Source organism: Pelmatolapia mariae, linkage group LG4 (genome assembly GCF_036321145.2).
Source record: "Pelmatolapia mariae isolate MD_Pm_ZW linkage group LG4, Pm_UMD_F_2, whole genome shotgun sequence".
In the NCBI taxonomy this organism is placed as follows: domain Eukaryota; kingdom Metazoa; phylum Chordata; class Actinopteri; order Cichliformes; family Cichlidae; genus Pelmatolapia; species Pelmatolapia mariae.
This window is the reverse complement of record NC_086230.1, coordinates 19,695,325-19,712,917: the sequence shown is the minus strand read 5'-3', so window position 1 is coordinate 19,712,917 and position 17,593 is coordinate 19,695,325. Positions and strand designations below refer to the sequence as shown.

The window sequence follows — 17,593 nt, the reverse complement described above, 5'->3', positions numbered from 1 at the left end:
CAGCAGGGAAAATCCGACCAGTTGAACCACGGAGGGGGTTGAAGAGGCAGGACACGAGGGTCCAACTGGCCCCTGGTACCGGCAGGGGGTCCCTACCATCACCCTGGTGATGTCTTCCACCCTGATGTGTTTACTGTCAGAGGTCAGCCTGGGCTGTCCAAAGTTAACAAAGACTCACTCTGTCAGAGGTGCTGTTGGTATATTACCCAGATGACCTGTATAACCTGCACAGAGACCTCTGCTATGTAGATTTTTGTGAGATAAGAGATTGTGCTTGTGCTAACATTTTTCTCGCCCCAAGTCTGACTCATCATTATTATCATCATCATTATTATTATTATTATTATTATTATTATTATTATTAATGTCTTTCATGGGACAGGGTTTTCTCCTTCATCAAACACACAAATTTTGGTGGCAGTTTATTCTTTTGACCCAATTCCAGTGTTTATTCATTACTTTTCAAGTGTTACAGCTTCCTCATAAAGCTGGTCGAGTTTAAATGACAAATTTTCCATATGTCCTCCCTGAGAAACTGTAGGAGTATCTGCTGGGCTACATGGCTGTTCAACTTTTTGCCGGGATAGCGTGTTTGAAATAGACACAATGGGAATGTTTTTGTGCAGGATGTGACAGAATTTGAAGGCGGTAAAGTGGCTTTTGAATGATGAGTAATCCCTTAGTCATCATGGCCGCTTCCAATTGTCTCTTTTATTAACCTTGATGGGAAAAGAGGCATCAAGGGAGAAAGTCTCACAGCACCTTTAGCAAACAGGCTGATCAAAGTGGTTTCCGTCTTTGTACTGTACTTTTTTTTCTTCTTTTTTGGATCTCTGTCCGCTGAGACAACAAGGACAACACACACAGACACCTACTGTCTCTCTTTCAAGAACATAGTCAGTCATCTTGCACAAAGGGTCCCCTGTGGTGGCTCATTTGAACACTAAAGACCCCTCCAAAACACCACTGAGTCTGTCCAATAAACACTATCAACACTACTTTAGCCACCACGGTACAAATAAAGGAAGTGCAGCTTCTAAAATGTCCATCTCGATGGACATTTTGGCTGCCCGAGCTGCTTTCCAACCCCCTTTTCGTGTTATCTCAACACTGCAGTTAAGGAGTAGAGAGCTTCATAGTCAGAAGTACAAAGAAGACTTATTCTTGTGCTGCTTAAATGATGTGATAACATCTGTCAGTGAACTTATCCACAGTGAGCAGATGTTTTAATCTGCTGTGTATGCACGTGCCCTTCTAAGCCACTGGTAGGAGCTGTGGAGTGATAACAGCACTGTGATTTCCTTTCCTATGGCAACACACTGTATCTTTATAAGCACTAGAGATGATAAAGTGACTGTCCTTTAGTCAAAACACACGTTTCCACTGTTGGGAATTCCCTTCAGTATCTTTGAATCCTGCAGCGATTCAATGAAACTTTCATTACTCTGCAGGATGTTTGCCCCCCACCCGCCCTCCCAAAAAAAAAAAAAAAATCATATTTGTCCATATTACACGTGCTATTTTGAAACGCGCCGTTGCATTTATTGTGCAACCCCATGAAAGAAAAGAAAAGGAAAAAAATGCCCGCGTCTTTAAAGTTTATGTAGCAACAGAGGGATTGTAGCGATAATGCCATTGGGGCGGCAGATCAGTTACTTCTGACGCTCCAAAGCCTCGGGGAGTTGGCTCAAGATTGCCTGTCTTTGATAAGGTCCTCACACTGTAGCTACAACTTCGTGGTCTAAGGAAAGCTTGCCAAAAGATGGGGAGGGAAAGGTCAGGAAATAAACCGAGCAGCCTTTAAACAATATTTCGTCACCAGTAACTGCACAAAACTGAGGGGTCTCCACCACTTGTTTCGCTTTTTTCTTTTCTTTTCTTTTTTTTGAAGGCACGAGGTTGCAATTGTTTTTTATGCAGCTGCCGGGACCCGGCAGTCGGTTCCTCACTTTGAAGTGCGCTGCTCCAGCCTCTCGGTTCAGTTGGTGTTGGAGTCGCCTACAGGAGAGATCTACCGTGCGGCATGGCAGCCTGAAACCATAGGGAGGAGAAAAGGAGGAGGCAGAAAAGCGATATATATATTTTTTTCTTCCTCTCTCGAGTGCATTTTTCTCTCTGTAAACCGACTCGAACCTGAACGGACTGTATGTGGATGCGCTGAGGAGACCAGCATTGTGGATTATAAGCGATTTTTTTGTATGTGTGTGTATGTATTTGTGGAGGGAGAAGGAAAAAAAGAAGAAACCCGGAGTTTTAATTCGAGCTGAAGAACTCGTGGATCGATGGTAAGTTGCAAGAGTGTGTGCCTCCTCAAAGTGGCCCCCATTGGAGTTCTCTTTGATGTGCTGTTGACTCGCCTTTGAAGTAATGTTCTGAGGGTTGGGGAGGGGGGATGATTGGTCGCTTTTCTTACTTTTAAAGCCCAAGGAGGAACTGAGTCATCTCTGTGCCGTGTTCACGGAAATTTCCTTTGCGATAATATTTCGTACTTATATTTTTACATATTGAAGTAAGTGGTCGTTTCTATATATATATTTTGTGTGTGCGTGTGACTTTCTTCCCCTCACAAGATCAGACAGATCAGAGACTTCGGTGCACTTGGAGTCTGGACGTTTATTTATTTATTTTTTAAACCAGGGCTTGTTTCGTCTTTAAACGCAGCGTTAAAGAAATATGTGATAAGTGTGTGGGGGTGTAATGTGCGTTATCATTCTCTTTCTTTCATTTTTCGGTATCCTGTGGGAAGCTTTTGACTTGTAGCTGTGCCACGAGCTCTTTTTTCTAATCTCTTGACATGTTTAACAGTCGAGCGGTGGATCGGTGATACTAAGTGACATGTTCAAGGTTGCACAGCAGCCGCTAATACACTGTAACTACAGCTGATGCTTCGGGGACACGTTGTAGCGATCCTCTGTGCAACAAACTGGGGGATGTTTTAAACAGTTGTGGAGGCTAAAGCTCCACAAGCAGCAGCCTTGCTGCCCGTATTAACTATTTCGGTCACGTTTTTCCATCACTTGGAGTTTGTCCCACATCGGTGTCCTACAGGTACTTGAAGCAGTGGCTCGATTTGGTGTATTTTTTTTTTAAGATGAGATATAGAGAAATGAGAGAGTGTCAGGGATGGTAGGGGTAAAACGATCTGGAAGCGGCGTCCGTGCGTAATGCTTTGGCATTTTATTGGGAGGGAGAGGAGTTGGGGAGGGTACATGTCTTATTAATTGGCGCTCAGGTCTTAACCCACTTTGACATGCATGTAATTACTACTTCTCGTGATGTTATCGAAAAGGATGGCGGTGATCCAGTACAGACATCGCTTAGGTGGGTGCCCCCCCCTCCCCTCTTGTTAAATGTTTTAATTTAACCAACAGCGCCTTCTGTAGAAATCATATCCCTTCGTTGAGATATGAAGAAGTGCTGTTTATGTAATTCTGCTGCAGCTGGATTTTTTTTCTCTCCCCCCCAAATCTGAACTAGTCTGTCAGTTTCTGTAAAAGTCAGCGAGGGTCTGAAAAGGCTCTTACTGCGTTTCTGCCCCCCTTTGAAGTTGGGGCGGATCTGGTTTTGATTAGATCAATACTTTGTGTTTCAGAGAGAAGCCGGGCAGCCAGAGAGAAGCCCCCCCGCTGACATAAGAGAGTGAGGAGATTACAGTAGAAGCTCAGAGGAGGTGGAACAGCACACACGCGGGCTCTCTCCTTGCTGCCGTCAGAGCCATGAGCCGGGCGCTTATGGACCATATCGCCAGTAGTTTCCGCGAAGATGCGCCTCGACCCCCTGTGCCCGGGGAGGAGGGCGACGCGCCCTGCTACCCCGGCAAACTCCCAGTAATGAAACCCCTGGAGTCCCCCAAATCCGTTCTGCTCGGCTCTCCGGGTTCCTCTGCGAGGAGGAACGAGGATGGTCTCGGGGAGCCAGAGGGGAGTGCCTCCCCGGATTCCCCGCTTTCCCGGTGGACAAAGTCTCTGCACTCTCTCCTCGGGGACCAGGACGGCGCTCTTCTTTTTAGGACATTCCTGGAGCGAGAAAAATGTGTGGACACTTTAGACTTTTGGTTCGCCTGCAATGGATTCAGGCAGATGGACCTCAAGGATACCAAAACGCAGAGAGTCGCCAAAGCAATTTACAAGCGCTACATCGAAAACAACAGCATTGTCGCCAAACAGCTGAAGCCCGCGACGAAAACCTACATACGGGATAATATTAAGAAGCAGCACATAGACTCTGCCATGTTCGACCAGGCGCAGACCGAGATCCAGACCGACATGGAGGAGAACGCGTACCAGATGTTTCTGACCTCTGACATTTACCTCGAGTTCGTGAGAACTGGGGGAGAGAACCCGAGTCACGTCAACTCGAACGGGCTGGCGGACCTGAAAGTTGTATGTGGATACCTGCCCACGCTCAACGAGGAGGAGGAGTGGAGTTGTGATTTGAAAGCTAAAGCACTTATTGGACTTTCGGCTAAAGCGCAGAGGGCCCCCATTTCCCTGAGGGCAGTGGAGGTGATGGACGGGGGATTCAGGTATGGCGCTTTTACTCTGTTTTCTGGTGCAAAGTGTAAACCTGTTGTTGCACACCAGAGGCAACCGTGCAAGCATTTCTCTCCTGTACAAGTGCTTTTTCTCAACACCACATTAGTTTGCAGAAAACTGGTCAGCCTACCCCCTCCCTGTCTTTCACTCTGGCCCCCTCTCTCTGCAGCAGCAGCAGCAGCCCTCTGCTGGCGCTCGCCTGGATTTCCGGGGCTTTGAAATAGTTCCGCAGAGTGAGGGATCGTCTTCCACAGGAAAAGTTCACAGAGCACGCTGGCTCTGGCCCCAGCCAGCAAATAATAGATGATGACATTGCTGTGCTATGCCTTCTCTTGTACCACACTGTCCTCAAGCTTTTGGCAGAGAGATAAATGTATAGCAGAGCTATAGATGGCACTTTGAAGTGGCTGTTTTGTAGTCTCATTCGGGTGCTTGCTAGGCCTTTTTCTCTTTTTTTCCACGTTGCATTTAAAGGAGGGTGTTTAAGATTAAGACTGCATCCCAAATAAATTGAAGTGATTCATGAGTTTAAAGGACAGCAAAGACAGCAGTGTCAACTCTGGGGCATCCTCTGATGTTCCTGTTGCTAACTTACAGTGACAGGCTGAGCTAAGCTGACAGCTACCTGCTCAGGACAGCAGGGATTGGCAGCTCTCCCTTTTCTCTGCCCTCCCATTGTTGTCACCCTTTCAGATTCAAAACATGTGCTCTTAATTTCTCCCCCTCCCCTTTTTTTCTCCTTTCCTCTCCCCTTACCTGTTCTCATCTGACTCAGATTCTCTTATAAAAAAAAACATAACAAACGGCAGCAGCTACTGTGCAGAATCAACACCCACCACCACCACCACCTCCCCACCAAAAAACCTTCTTCACTCTCTTCTTCCCTCTTTTCTTGTTTGCGTCAATTCTCCTCTGATTCCCTCCTTCGCTGCGTTCCCCCCACCCCAACCCACCCGCCTTCTCTACTTTTATCTTTTTCCTTTGAAAACTCAGGGATAGGGACTACGAGGCATGCTTTTGGAGCGAGAGTGAAGGTGGGGAGGAGGAGGAGGTGGGAAGGGGAAAAGGGAGCGAAAGGAAGGAAGGACAGAGGGAGAGGAGGTGGTGGGGTAGGGGTGGTGGTGGGACGCATAAAAGAAAGGGAGGGAGGAGAAAGCATAAATGAGGGGGTGAAAGAGGCAGGGAGGGAAGAATGCAAGGCCAGCTGTGTTAAATACCTGACTCTTTGCAAGCCCCTCTGAAGGTCAGCCCGGAGCTGGGGGCCTACAGCTTTAGTCATGCTGCGTTTCTGCTTCCTCGTGAAGAACCCACCTCTCCCCTTTGTTTCCTTCTCTGACACACTCTCATGCATCCCACTCCATACTTTTTTCCTTTTTTGGGTCATTCCCCCTCCTTTCCTCTCCTCCTGTACCATGGCAAGAATGCATACACAGCGGGAGATGTATGCCGGGGAAATGGAAAGAGAAGTTATGGGATATTTAAGAAGCAATAAGGAGAAAACTGAAGTTTTCCCAGGCCTCAGACTGCTCTGTCACATCCATTTGTTGTTGTTGGGAGCAGATGAGTGAGGTTATAGTTATAGTCCTCTGAAACATTAGAAGATGCAGCTTGTTTTGATGTCACCTTCTCAAAATGACAGAAACGCAATGAATTGTACCCACCTGTTGGATATTGATTCATATTAATCTGATTTTTGTTGGAAACTTCTCAGGTCATACAAGAGAGGAGACTCACTCAACCCCTGCCATTCAGGCTCTTTCGCTCCTGTAAGCAGCACGAATGACAGCGAGGTTTCCAGTGACGCCTTGACTGATGACGCCATGTCCGTGACTGACAGCAGTGTGTAAGTGAATATTATCCAAACATGCGTTATGTGTGTGTGTGCAAAAATGAGAGCAAATCCCAAAGAGCTTTCTGTTTGAAGCTGTAGCCATACTGGAAGAATAGCTTGCCACTGATGGATTGTGGCACCTTAAAAAACAACAAAAGATGCACTCCAGTAGCCAGGACGTGGTCTAGATTAATGCTAAGCTCCATCATAACACACTTTTGCCTTTGCCACTGGAGTGTATATGCAGGAAGACTTTGAGTCAATTAGAAGGAATGAGTATAGTAACTCTGGATATGTGCAGTGTTTTGATGTCAGCTGATTTGCTTGTTACACTTTCTGATTAGTCTCTTGCTGAGTCTTGCCCTGCTGGGGCTCTCTTTTCCTGTTATTAGGGAGTTTTTCTTCTCTACTGTCATCAAGATGCTTGTTGCGGTGAAGAAAATCAAGAAAACCTCATTTTTAAAAGTTGACATTTGTCTAAATTAGCTCTGATTGATCACTTATCAAGGAACTTACAAATCAGTCGCCCATGTTGTACATGTGGTTTGCGCTTATCTGTGTACGTGCTTTGGCGCTCGTTCTTCTAAAGGATTGCTTGGCGTAATCACGTGTCTCTCAAGTGACAAGGTGCTATGAAGTCATTGCGTGGTGCACAGCTCAAGGCCAGATGTGCTTTAGTCAGCTGGCTTTTGGACGCAAAGCAAAAAGAAAAGTTGGTGCAACAAGTTGCTCTTTACCTCGAGTCACCTGGGAGGCAGGCGGGGTTGTCGAGGCATGGATGGATGCAGTAACTATGACCAAGCTAATGAAACTCAAAGGCTGACACATGGTTGTTCAGCTGAATTAATGGGGCTGGGTTACACATAAGTATGGCAGCTATAAAGGCTTTTTTTTTCTTTTTTCTTTTTTTACAATGGGATGTCCTCTGTTCTGGCATATCACTACACAGCATGGCTTCAAAGAGACCGAGGCCTATATTGCCCTGTTCCGCTGTACTTTGCCCAGAGCCAGTGACAAAGCCCTGGCCACAGGGACGCAGCTTCTCCACCTCATTTTCTGCCCGTTCTGGCCTTGATCTGAATATCTGCCTCGCCGCTTTAGGTCAGTTAAAAAAAGACCCATAAACATTTGAATTTCATTTACAGATAAAGAGGAGAAAAAAAGAGAGAAAAGGGAAAACGCAACGGGGGAGGAGGCGGTTGGGTGGGAAGAGAAAGAGAGTAGCGGAGGGGGGATTTTTGCTTATATCTTATTTATGGATTTGCTTGGACGCTGGGGAATGCAGCTGCGCAGACTTCAAACATTACCTTATCTTACAAACCAGCCTTTTGATGTGCGGAGATCAGAGGCTGGCTGCAGCAGCGCTTGCCAAATGAAGATTGGGGAGGGGAGGGAGGGGTGGTTGCTTATGCGCATGACTGTGGCATTTCAAAGCAAAAGTGGAAAAGTGCTTCTCAGTTAGGCTAGGTCACCAGGAAACTGCTGTTTAGCATGGAAGGAAAGAGATTGTTTTACAATGTCAAGTGCTTCGGTTTGAAGCTCTGCTGTTTGTTGTTTGATTCCCTCTTTTTTTTTTTTTTTTTTGAGTCAGTCAGCCCTTCATCCCCTCAGATTTAACCAGGTTACCTGCACCCTTGGGTCCTATCCTACAGTAACTCTTTGAAAAAGTATAATGAGTAGCTAATGCTAACTGTGTCCTCAGCTTACCATAAAAGTCAGGAGGGAGATGCTAATGCTGACGCTACTTTTGGCCCGTAAAGCGGAGCACAGTAACTGCAGTGTGCATTTGTGTGTATGCTGGTGAAAGGAAATGACCAGCAGGGTGCCCAGTGTTGTGCTGGAGCCAGCCCTGAAAATGAGTGTCGTTTCTAGGGCAAATAAAACCTCACTCATTGCAGCGTAACCCGAGCCGCTCGGAGGCGGAAATGCTGTCATAATTTACCTCTGAGTAGCCTTTTTGTTCTCAGATTAAGCCTGAAACATGAAAAGCTAAATGAATTGGAGAATTAATAAATTAGATTTGTTCTTGCCTGAACTGTGTTTGATCTGCCCATTTGGCTAACAAGCTTCTTCCTGAATGTCTGTTTGGTCTTTAATGATGTATCCGATTGGGTAATTGACCTTTGTGGTCTGTCTGCGCACCCCCTCTCCCCCTCCCCAGAGATGGCATCCCTCCATATAAACTGGGCTCCAAGAAGCAGCTACAGAGGGAGATGCAGCGCAACATGAGGATGAACAGCCAAGTCTCGCTGCCTGCTTTTCCTGTAAGTACACAAACGCACACAGACACACACACGTGCATACGTACATGCATAACTTCACATACACATGCTCAGAAGTCTCCATACCACCCTGTGTTCGGGTCTCTCTGGGTTCTATGAATAGTATCGCACAAACTGTATTTGGCATCTTCAATTCAACAACGCCAGCAAAGATCTAAAGAGTAACGTCAAAGACCCAGCCTCCCACTCTCTCTCTCGCACACACACATACACACACATTCACATAAGCTCGCATGCAAACACAACCCCGCTCCCTACCTTTGGTGTCACCTACACCCCCATTAGGGTTCCTTGAAGTCTGCGAGAGACGGGGGGGGGGGTCTCTAAGCTGTTTATCGCCGCAGCGCTCGGAACACACCAGGGTTTTTCTTCCCCACCGATGGTGTAAATATGGAGAACAGGGAGAGATGAGGAAGATCTCTGCCGCTTTATCCCGAGGGCTCTGAAATCAGCCCGGTTCCTCAACAACAACACAAAGATACTCAGACACATTCACACGCACGCACATTCACGCACACGCGGCGCTTTGATCCACGGATGAATGGAACAAACGCACAGGGAAGTGACAACTTCCAGCAGAGCTGGCCCCCTTTTTTTTTCCTTTTTTTCACAGCCCCGCCACCCTTCCAACCCCCAGCACACACACACACATACAGAAACACAAATGCTCAGCTAGCCCCCTCCCCTAAAAGTGAAGGATCTAAGGGGAAGAGTTTGAGCATGTCATGTGAGCTCTCAACAGGTCAGAGGGGAGTTTGTAGCTTAAGGCTTAAGAGAAGCTAACTTCATGTTGAGAGAAAAAAAAGTCCGAATCGAAGGCGGTGGGGGGGGGGCACAACTTGCAGTAGTAGCTGTAACAGAAGCAGCTTGTTAAAACAAACTTAAAGTAACTCCCTTTTTTTTTCCACATTATGAGGTATGCAGTAACTGTTGCTGTTGGATCTTGCCGCTTTCACTCACTCTCCCCCTTTTGCTTTATTTTCTTCTTTTTTGGCTTTTATTCTTGTTTTTGTTTCCCGTCTGATTTTTGGCGATGGCTGCCATTCCCATGGTGCACCAGCTCCAGGCACCATCAGACAGCTCCTCTTTTTCTCACTTTTTTCTCCCCTTTATCCCGACTACAAAGGCTTATGAGAAATTGGGGGGGGGGGGGAAATCAAGAAAACCCAACTGCAAAAATAATTTAAGATGCGTGCGTATGCACCCCATCTCGTGCTGTCACTTTACTGTACGTTAAAGATGCCCAGCGTGTGGGGGTGGGGCTAAATTACCTCAACCTTTCTGATCTCCCATCCTGTTTTTCTGGCACCTTTATCTCTTTCCTTCAGTCCTTCCCTCTCTTCATTTTTCTCCCACACACATTTCAACTTCTCCCAGTTTCTTTTTCTTTTTTTTAATCCCTCATCCTTTTCCTCCCTGGAGTTCTCTTCCACCCCCTGTCGATATGTGGCTTTTATTTCTAGATGTAAAGCCACTGCTTCCCATCAATCTATCCCTCCATCCCTCCCTCAGCCGCTCTATTCTCCCCCCACTGAGTGTTTGATATTTGACGAGGAAGGCTTTGAAGTGAGCTGACTTTAAAGAGGCCTGCTGATGATGACAGAAGGAACCAGCCGAGGCCCTGGCCCAGCATGACCATGCACCAGGCCTGCCAACCCCTGAAAACAGCCCTGTTGCCATAGGTGCCAGTGCGAGTGCCCTGATCAGAACTGCCTTTAGTGGGAAATGAATGCTATAGATGATGTGAAGTGCTATAGTAATGGAGGGATGGCATGAGTCTTGCAGTTTCTTATATATCTTCTTTTTTTATATATCTCCTCTACAGCGTACTCGCCATCCACCCAAAGAGATGATACCAATGGAGCCAGCACAGTTTGCAGCCCAGCTCATCGCCCGCCTGGAGAACCTGAAGAGGCAGCAGGAAACCATGAACACGTTGGAGGAGAGGCTGCAGCAGATTCAGGAGGTTTGTGTGACTCTGGTTCTTACTGAAGAAATAAAAGATGAAGATGTTTTGTTCTGGCCTTGACTTAGTTTGCCTTGTTTTTATCAGGAGGAGGAAAGAGAAGATGCCGAGATCATGGGAAGTGCTCCTGCGCTCTCACCCCACTCCTTACCCCTCCTCTCTGGCTCCTCTGACGAGGACCCCCAGGCCATCCTGGACGAACACCTTTCCCGCGTCCTGAAGACCCCCGGGTGCCAGTCCCCGGCCGTGATCCGGCATTCCCCTCGATCCAGCTCGCCAGAACACCGGCCTTTCACGCGCGCTGGCTTCAGCGTCAAGGGCCCGGTGAGAACTGGGCCCTCCAGTTCGTCTGTATCCAGTCCCGACCAAGGGGCTATTACCCTGTCCCTGGGTCCCAACAGAACCCTCGTAAGCAGGCAGAGCACGAAACACATCCACCACCACTACATCCACCATCACGCTGGTCCGAAGTCTAAAGAGCAGATCGAAAGGGAGGCAGCCCTCAGGGTGCACAGCGTGTGCTCCGGCAGCAGCGAGTGCCAGCCCTGTCAGCCGTACCAGCGCAGCCGCAGCCTAGGCAGAGAGATGTGTGGGGCCATCACCACAGACAACAGCATGGGGTCAGTCCCAAGCACTTGTTTCATATTTGTCTCCCATTTGTTTTTTCTTTTTTGTCAGTGTTTAAAATAAGCAGTGCAATTACTCTTCCAGGCGTTCAAGCTCTCTATCGAGACGGGTGTGTCGCTCAGGGGCTGAGGATGGAGTAGCGGAGAGGTGCATGGAGGACTGTGGACCCTTACAGCTGCCCACTGACACAGCAGATCCCACCCAGAATGTGCTGCAGTGGATCCTGGAAAGTAAACGACAGGGCAGACACAAGTCTCACAGGTGAGTGGAGGCTAATACTAGGAGTATCTGTGTGAGTGTTGGGGACACCATTTCATGTTGTTAAAGTCAAATTTCCCCGTCTCCCTCTCAGTACCCAGAGCACCAAGAAATCCTTTGGAGGCTCATCTACTCAGACACACACGTGGGGCGGGGGTGGAAGCTGCGGCCACCTACGTGGTCACCAGCCGGCCCAGCCATTCATCCAAGACCCAGCTATGCCTCCGCTCCCTCCTCCCAACACTTTGGCGCAGCTGGAGGAGGCCTGCCGCAGACTGGAGGAGGTATCCACCAAGCCCACCAAGCAAAGGTACACACAGACTTCAAAGAGCAGATTATTATTAAGTAACGCTCTTGGTTATAACTTCAAACTATTCCAGATGTGCTTTTTAAACTCAAGTCTTATTTCATTTCTCTTCCCAGGCATTCAGTGTCCAGCCTTCAGCGAGAGAAAACCCACCTCATGCCTGTTCAGGACGGGGCGTCTGTCCCCCTGCCGCTCGTCAGTCCCAGCCCCGCTGGCGTCCCCACGACCAGTCTCCAATCAGAAGAGTACGATGCCTCTACAGTCCTGCCCTCCCTCTCCTCTCCTCCTTTCTGCTCCTCTTCCTCCTCCTCTCAGCTCTAGCCTCCAACTTCCAAGTGTACTTTGACCCTTTTTAACTCTTCCCACTTGTCACCCACACCACTTGCTTGCACGCAGATAGATGAGAAGCAGCTAAGCTACACACCAAACACATTACACCCCCACAGACACTCACTTATTTAAAGCTTTGTACACCTAGCACTGCCTCTTACGTCTGCATGAATCGTGTGCATTTGTGCTGTGCATGGAGAGCGTGTGTCTGTGTGTGTGTGCAGTCACTGCACCACCTGACCGAGACATCCCTTTTCATATATCTGTATCATTTTTATTGGCTGTCCTTCAGTGAGCTGGCACTAGGTTGGGGCGAGCAGAGCTTAGCAAAGGGAGGGTTCCTCTGAAGCGGGCCTACAAAGCCTTGGACGTAGCTGAAGGGGAATTGATAACCGTGCACACACAAGCACAAACTTATAGACGGCACTGGGTCACTCCGTCACTCAGGATGCTCTTAGTTACTGTATTTCTGGTCTGTTGTGGAAAAAATTTAGTAGATTGCTTGTTGGAGAACTTCTTATTTCTCTTTTGTCGAGATGTTGTCTGGTATAGCGAAAGCGCTCGCTGCTTCTGACACCCTTCCTCTCCGTCTTTTGTTTCCCGGCAGGTGTAAAAAGGGTTCAGGAAGCCACGCGGTGAGCAGCGGGGAGACAGTGGTGACGTACTTCTTCTGCGGTGAGGAGATTCCTTATCGGAGGACCATGAAGAGCCACAGTCTGACATTGGGTCACTTCAAAGAGCAGCTCCGCAAGAAGGGCAACTACAGGTGTGTGCAGGCACATTAAAATATACAGATCAGTTTTAAAGTTTTACAGTAGTGAAGCAGCTTTAGTGACCTAAATACAGTTAACTTTTTATGAACTGGGATTAGTTCATTGGCCTTGATATAAAACAGTCTTTGTGCTGACTTGTAGACAAAGTTTACAGTGGGATCATTTGATTTCTAAGGTGTGGGAGTATCTTCATGTCCAACATTACTGAGGGCATTTTAGACGCAGTGACCAATCAGAATGATGGAGACATAAACCCTACTACCTTCTCTAGTGGTAAAATTCTGAATGGCGGTCAGCACCTGCAAGAATAAAAACCTGAAATACTGTCTCCGTGACTACGTCAAGGACTGATATCAGCGTTTGTTTCCATTGGTGTCTGCACTCAGGCAGGCCTCGGGATAAGTGTGCGTTTGGTGCGAGGGGTGCAGTGAAAAGGAAGGGACAAGAGGAGGGAGGGAGGGTGGTGCAGGGGTTAGTGGGAGAGTTTGAACTGGAGCGATTTTTGGGTCCCATCTGGTATTGATTTCCATGCTAAGGCACACTTAATACACATGGCTTTGAAGCCCCAGCCCCTTTCATTTCAACCAACAAAGACTCACACAAATGGCCAGCGTGCAAATTCTTCACTGATGCTATCAGGGCCTCTTTTTTTCCTGCTCTGGGGTCTTGTGTGTGTGTGTGTGTGTGTGTGTGTGTGTGTGTGTGTGTGTGTGTGTGTGTGTGTGTGTGTGTGTGTGTGTGTGTGTGCGCGCGCGTGCGTGCGTGTACCCGCGCGCGCATTAATGTGCTTTGCGTTGAACGCGCACAGTGTTTACACATGTTGTAATCATTTTATGGATATTTTTGAAAGGCATATAGTTAAATGCCAGATCCGCTTGTTTGCTCTGCTACGGGGCCTTCACCGAGGCCGCTCGGCTTCGATGTGTGTTTGTGGAGAGAGATTTAATTTGATTGTTTCTTTCCAGTGGGCATTAAAGGGGGGAAAAAAGATCAAACATTTATTGTTTAGACTGCCACGGTCTCCAAGATAAGCACGGCCCAAGTATTGTGTTAATAATTACAGGTATCAAACTGGTGATGGGGGGGAGAGAAGAAAAAGCAAAAGAACTTAGCAAAACCTCTTCCTGTCCAGATGTCCACAACATTTTCAGATCAACAAATGTGACAAGCACTTAGCGCCGAGTTCTCCACATCTGTCTGTTTGCCCCCACCCCTCCTTACACCCCTTACTTACTCTTCTTTTCTCTCTGGCTCACAGTCTCAGTTCTTCTGTCATACCATCCACATTTTTTGGAAAGAGAGCTGCACGGCGCTTTAATAGCAGCCAGAGAATGTGTGGAGTTGGGTCATTTCAACATGGCAGCGGTTCAACAAAGAACAGTACTGCTCGGCCCTGCCAGACGATATTGGTGCCAGATGTCAGTGCAAACGGAGGGAGAAGGGGAGGGGAGGCAGATCCAGCCACATAAAACATGTTCCAGTGGAAATTCAGGCTCTCTGTGTCTCTGTCTGTCTCTCTTAGCAAGAAAAAAAAAAGAGGGCGATCATAGCTCTTTGAAGATTTTGTTTTTTTTTTAAAGTAGGAGGGCTCGACTTTTCTTTCTTCCTCTCCAAGGAGGGAACAGTTATCAGGCGTGTCCTTCGCTCTTTGATTTCATCTGATCGGCGCGCTTTATCTTATTTACTCACTTTGTTTTCCTAAAAGGAGGTCGCTTTATTTCACACCCTGTGTCGTTGCCCTTTATTAGTGATTACCCTCGTGTTAATTAGCACACGTGCACGCTTGTGCACCTCTGCAATGCTGCAGTTCTGGTTTTATAAGTGTTGCATGTCTTAAAAACAAAGAACAACAACAAAAAATGCTCGTAAACATGCCCGCATTCCAGTCACCACACACCGAGCAGATCGAGGAATTTTTCCATTACATAGTTAATGAGTGGATTTTGAGTCCCGGTTAACCAACCCACCCCTGCTGATTTCTCTTCCTCTAAAATAAGGACTGGGGGGGGGGGTTACATCATTATGGCCCAGTGAAGTCATGGCTGACGAGAAGCCCCTCCTGAGTTTGCTTCTTCTGCACACATACACAAAAGTCAGCTGCCCTTCCTATAGGTCTCAGTAAGCGCTCACACTGTCAACACGGGCGAGGAAGGACACACGGCATACTGCTTGCTCGTTCTCCTCCTCCTCCTCCCCCTCTACTTTGTCTCTTTTCTTTGTCCCTGTAATAATGAACCGGGGATGAGGAGTGAGTGAAAGCCCTGTGCACGAGCGGGTGTGTAGGAGTCAGGGGTAATGACAGGCAGACTTGCAGGCACCCAAAATTTCAGCCTTTGTCAAAGGACCCCTTCATTTGCACACGGGTCTAATTGGCCCCTGTTAGCCAGGGCAAAACTCACAGCAACACAACGGGGGGAAGAGAAGAGAAGGAACGGGAGAAAAAGTAAAAGAGAACAAGTGGAGGGAGGGATGTGGAGAGAGGAAGCCTGCTGTTTAAAACCAAGTGTTGTCAGCAGCAGGTTCCACCCTGCCCTGGTATCAGCAGGCTTGGCTGATTGTGTACTCAGTGGCTCGGCTGCAGATAGTAGAAATGAAACTTTATGTTTCAAAGGGGAGTGTTTGACTTATCAGGTTTTCTTTTTCTTTCTTATTTTTCTTTGGACTTTTTGTTTATGAGCTTTAAAGTATCTTGAATCAAAGGGAGAAGTATTTTGTGTTAACACTTTCATCTCTCGGTCACAGGTACTACTTCAAGAAGGCCAGCGACGAGTTCGAGTGTGGCGCCGTGTTCGAGGAGGTGTCCGACGACTGCTCCCTGCTCCCCACCTACGAGGGGAAGATCTTGGGAAAGGTGGAGAGGATGGAGTGAGCGCTGCCGGAGTTGATCAATAACTCTGCGGATGCCCTCCTTCATGTGCTCTCACACATGTACGCAGCGTGTGTGTGTGTGTGTTTTAAGCTAAGACTTGAAGGACTGGAGATGTTGTTGAAGGAACGCCGATTTTTGGGCAGGCGGACTGGAAGCGGGACAAGATATCCACATTACCGGACTATCAAGTGAAAAGCTCATCTAGAAGTGAAGAAAACGTGGACTTTATGCTGCTGGGCTCAAAACTTTCCAAAAGAGGAATATCTAGAGACTCTAGGTGAATGACCACTTGTCAAAGAAGCAGGGCGCTGTGGGTTTAATTTGAAACTGAGAGCCTACTTGAACCCTCCCCGTGCCAGTGTCTGCCTATAGTTGCTCACTAGCGCATTACTAATATGTATACGCAGATATACATGTACATTGCATTGTATTGTGATGCTCGTATTGCTGTGTAAAGATTTCTATAGCTATTTATTGGAAATACCCCTTTCCCAAATCCTATCCTTCTTCTACTTCCATGGACAAGCTGCTTGGAGTTGGACAAACTTCTCAAATTATCCACATCTGTGAACGCCCCACCCTACTCCACCCAACCCTCTCCTTCTGAGCATCAGTTCTCAAGCAAAGGTTTTTATTCCTTTTCAGCCCCTCATATTGAACTGTAAACATCAACAATACCTCTTCAAGAACTCCACTCCCACTCCGGGACATCTCCGCTCTCCTGTCCGGAGAGCTTACTGCTGAAGCTTTGAGAATGGCTCTCTTATCACTTAAAAGTTCGATAATATATTTACTACTGCAGTGCTATTTGTGGATGTGTCCCCGTCTGCTCTTAGGGGTGGGGGGGCCTTCAGTGTGCTATGGAATTTAAAACAAAAAAAGAAAAAAATGCTATTAATGTTTAATTCCATACTCTGGGACTGTGCCCAGCTAGCCTTGATCTGTCACGTCTTAGTGCCTTTGTTTCAGCGGCGCAGGCATCGCACAAATAGCCTATATATTTACGAGGAGGAAACTGCCCTGAACAGGTCTTTGAGTCCCCAAAATGTGTTTACACCATATTCATATTTACCAAGAAAAAGTTCTATAATGTGTTCCCCTATGTGCTTACCTGTTAGTGAGTGAGTGTGTGTGTGTGCGTGACTGAGAGTATTTTAAGCCTGCACTATGAGCTGCAGATGCTAATGATGGTGGTGATATATATCTATATATATATCTATATATATATATACACACTATGTTCATAGTGTCTTTATTTGAGTACAGTAGCTGTGCCTACATGGATTCTTGCCATGTTTTTCACCCAGTTTTCAGGGTCCTGTTACTCCCTTGGTTTTTACAAGGGGCCTTATGTTGAAAAGATATTTTTATGCCTTTTAGTATCATCATGTTTATGTTTTATGGTATTTTTCATGGCTTCCTTGGTTCTTCTTGTAAACTGTAAATTATGCGTTCTATAGAGCTCAGTTGAAAAGATGCCTCGGTACTTTAATTATTGTAATTATGAAGAGATGTAGCCTTTAATAAAATGTTCTATTTTTCAAATTAGCAAATTGCTTCCTCTGGTTTCTGTGTGTGAGTGTGAGTGTGTGAGGGAAAGAGAGTTTTGATTGGACTTTGCTAGCTCTAATTGGGATATTAGGATGGTGGCGCGTCTGGTGTGCTTGTGTTTAGAAGCAGCTTCACCACACACATACACACACCCCTGCTGCGCAGAGTAAAACTCATTGGATCCGGTGAGAAATTTGCATCCATTATCAGCTCTTAATGTACTCCCTGTTGGAAATTAAAACATGCAGCATTAATTTGGCCACT

The 17,593-nt window shown here is 47.0% G+C and overlaps 1 protein-coding gene across 1 annotated transcript; it reads left to right on the top strand.

Moving 5' to 3' along the window:
* Window positions 1–1,954: 1,954 nt before the first annotated feature.
* axin2 (axin 2 (conductin, axil)) lies at window positions 1,955–17,288 on the top strand. Its single transcript, XM_063470631.1, has 11 exons — window positions 1,955–2,285; window positions 3,593–4,525; window positions 6,247–6,378; window positions 8,528–8,630; window positions 10,474–10,614; window positions 10,702–11,234; window positions 11,326–11,502; window positions 11,594–11,809; window positions 11,923–12,051; window positions 12,744–12,902; window positions 15,652–17,288. Exons 2-11 carry the CDS (start codon window positions 3,717–3,719, stop codon window positions 15,776–15,778), a joined length of 2,526 nt encoding a protein of 841 aa, XP_063326701.1. The 5' UTR covers window positions 1,955–2,285; window positions 3,593–3,716; the 3' UTR covers window positions 15,779–17,288.
* The last annotated feature ends 305 nt before the right edge of the window (window positions 17,289–17,593 follow it).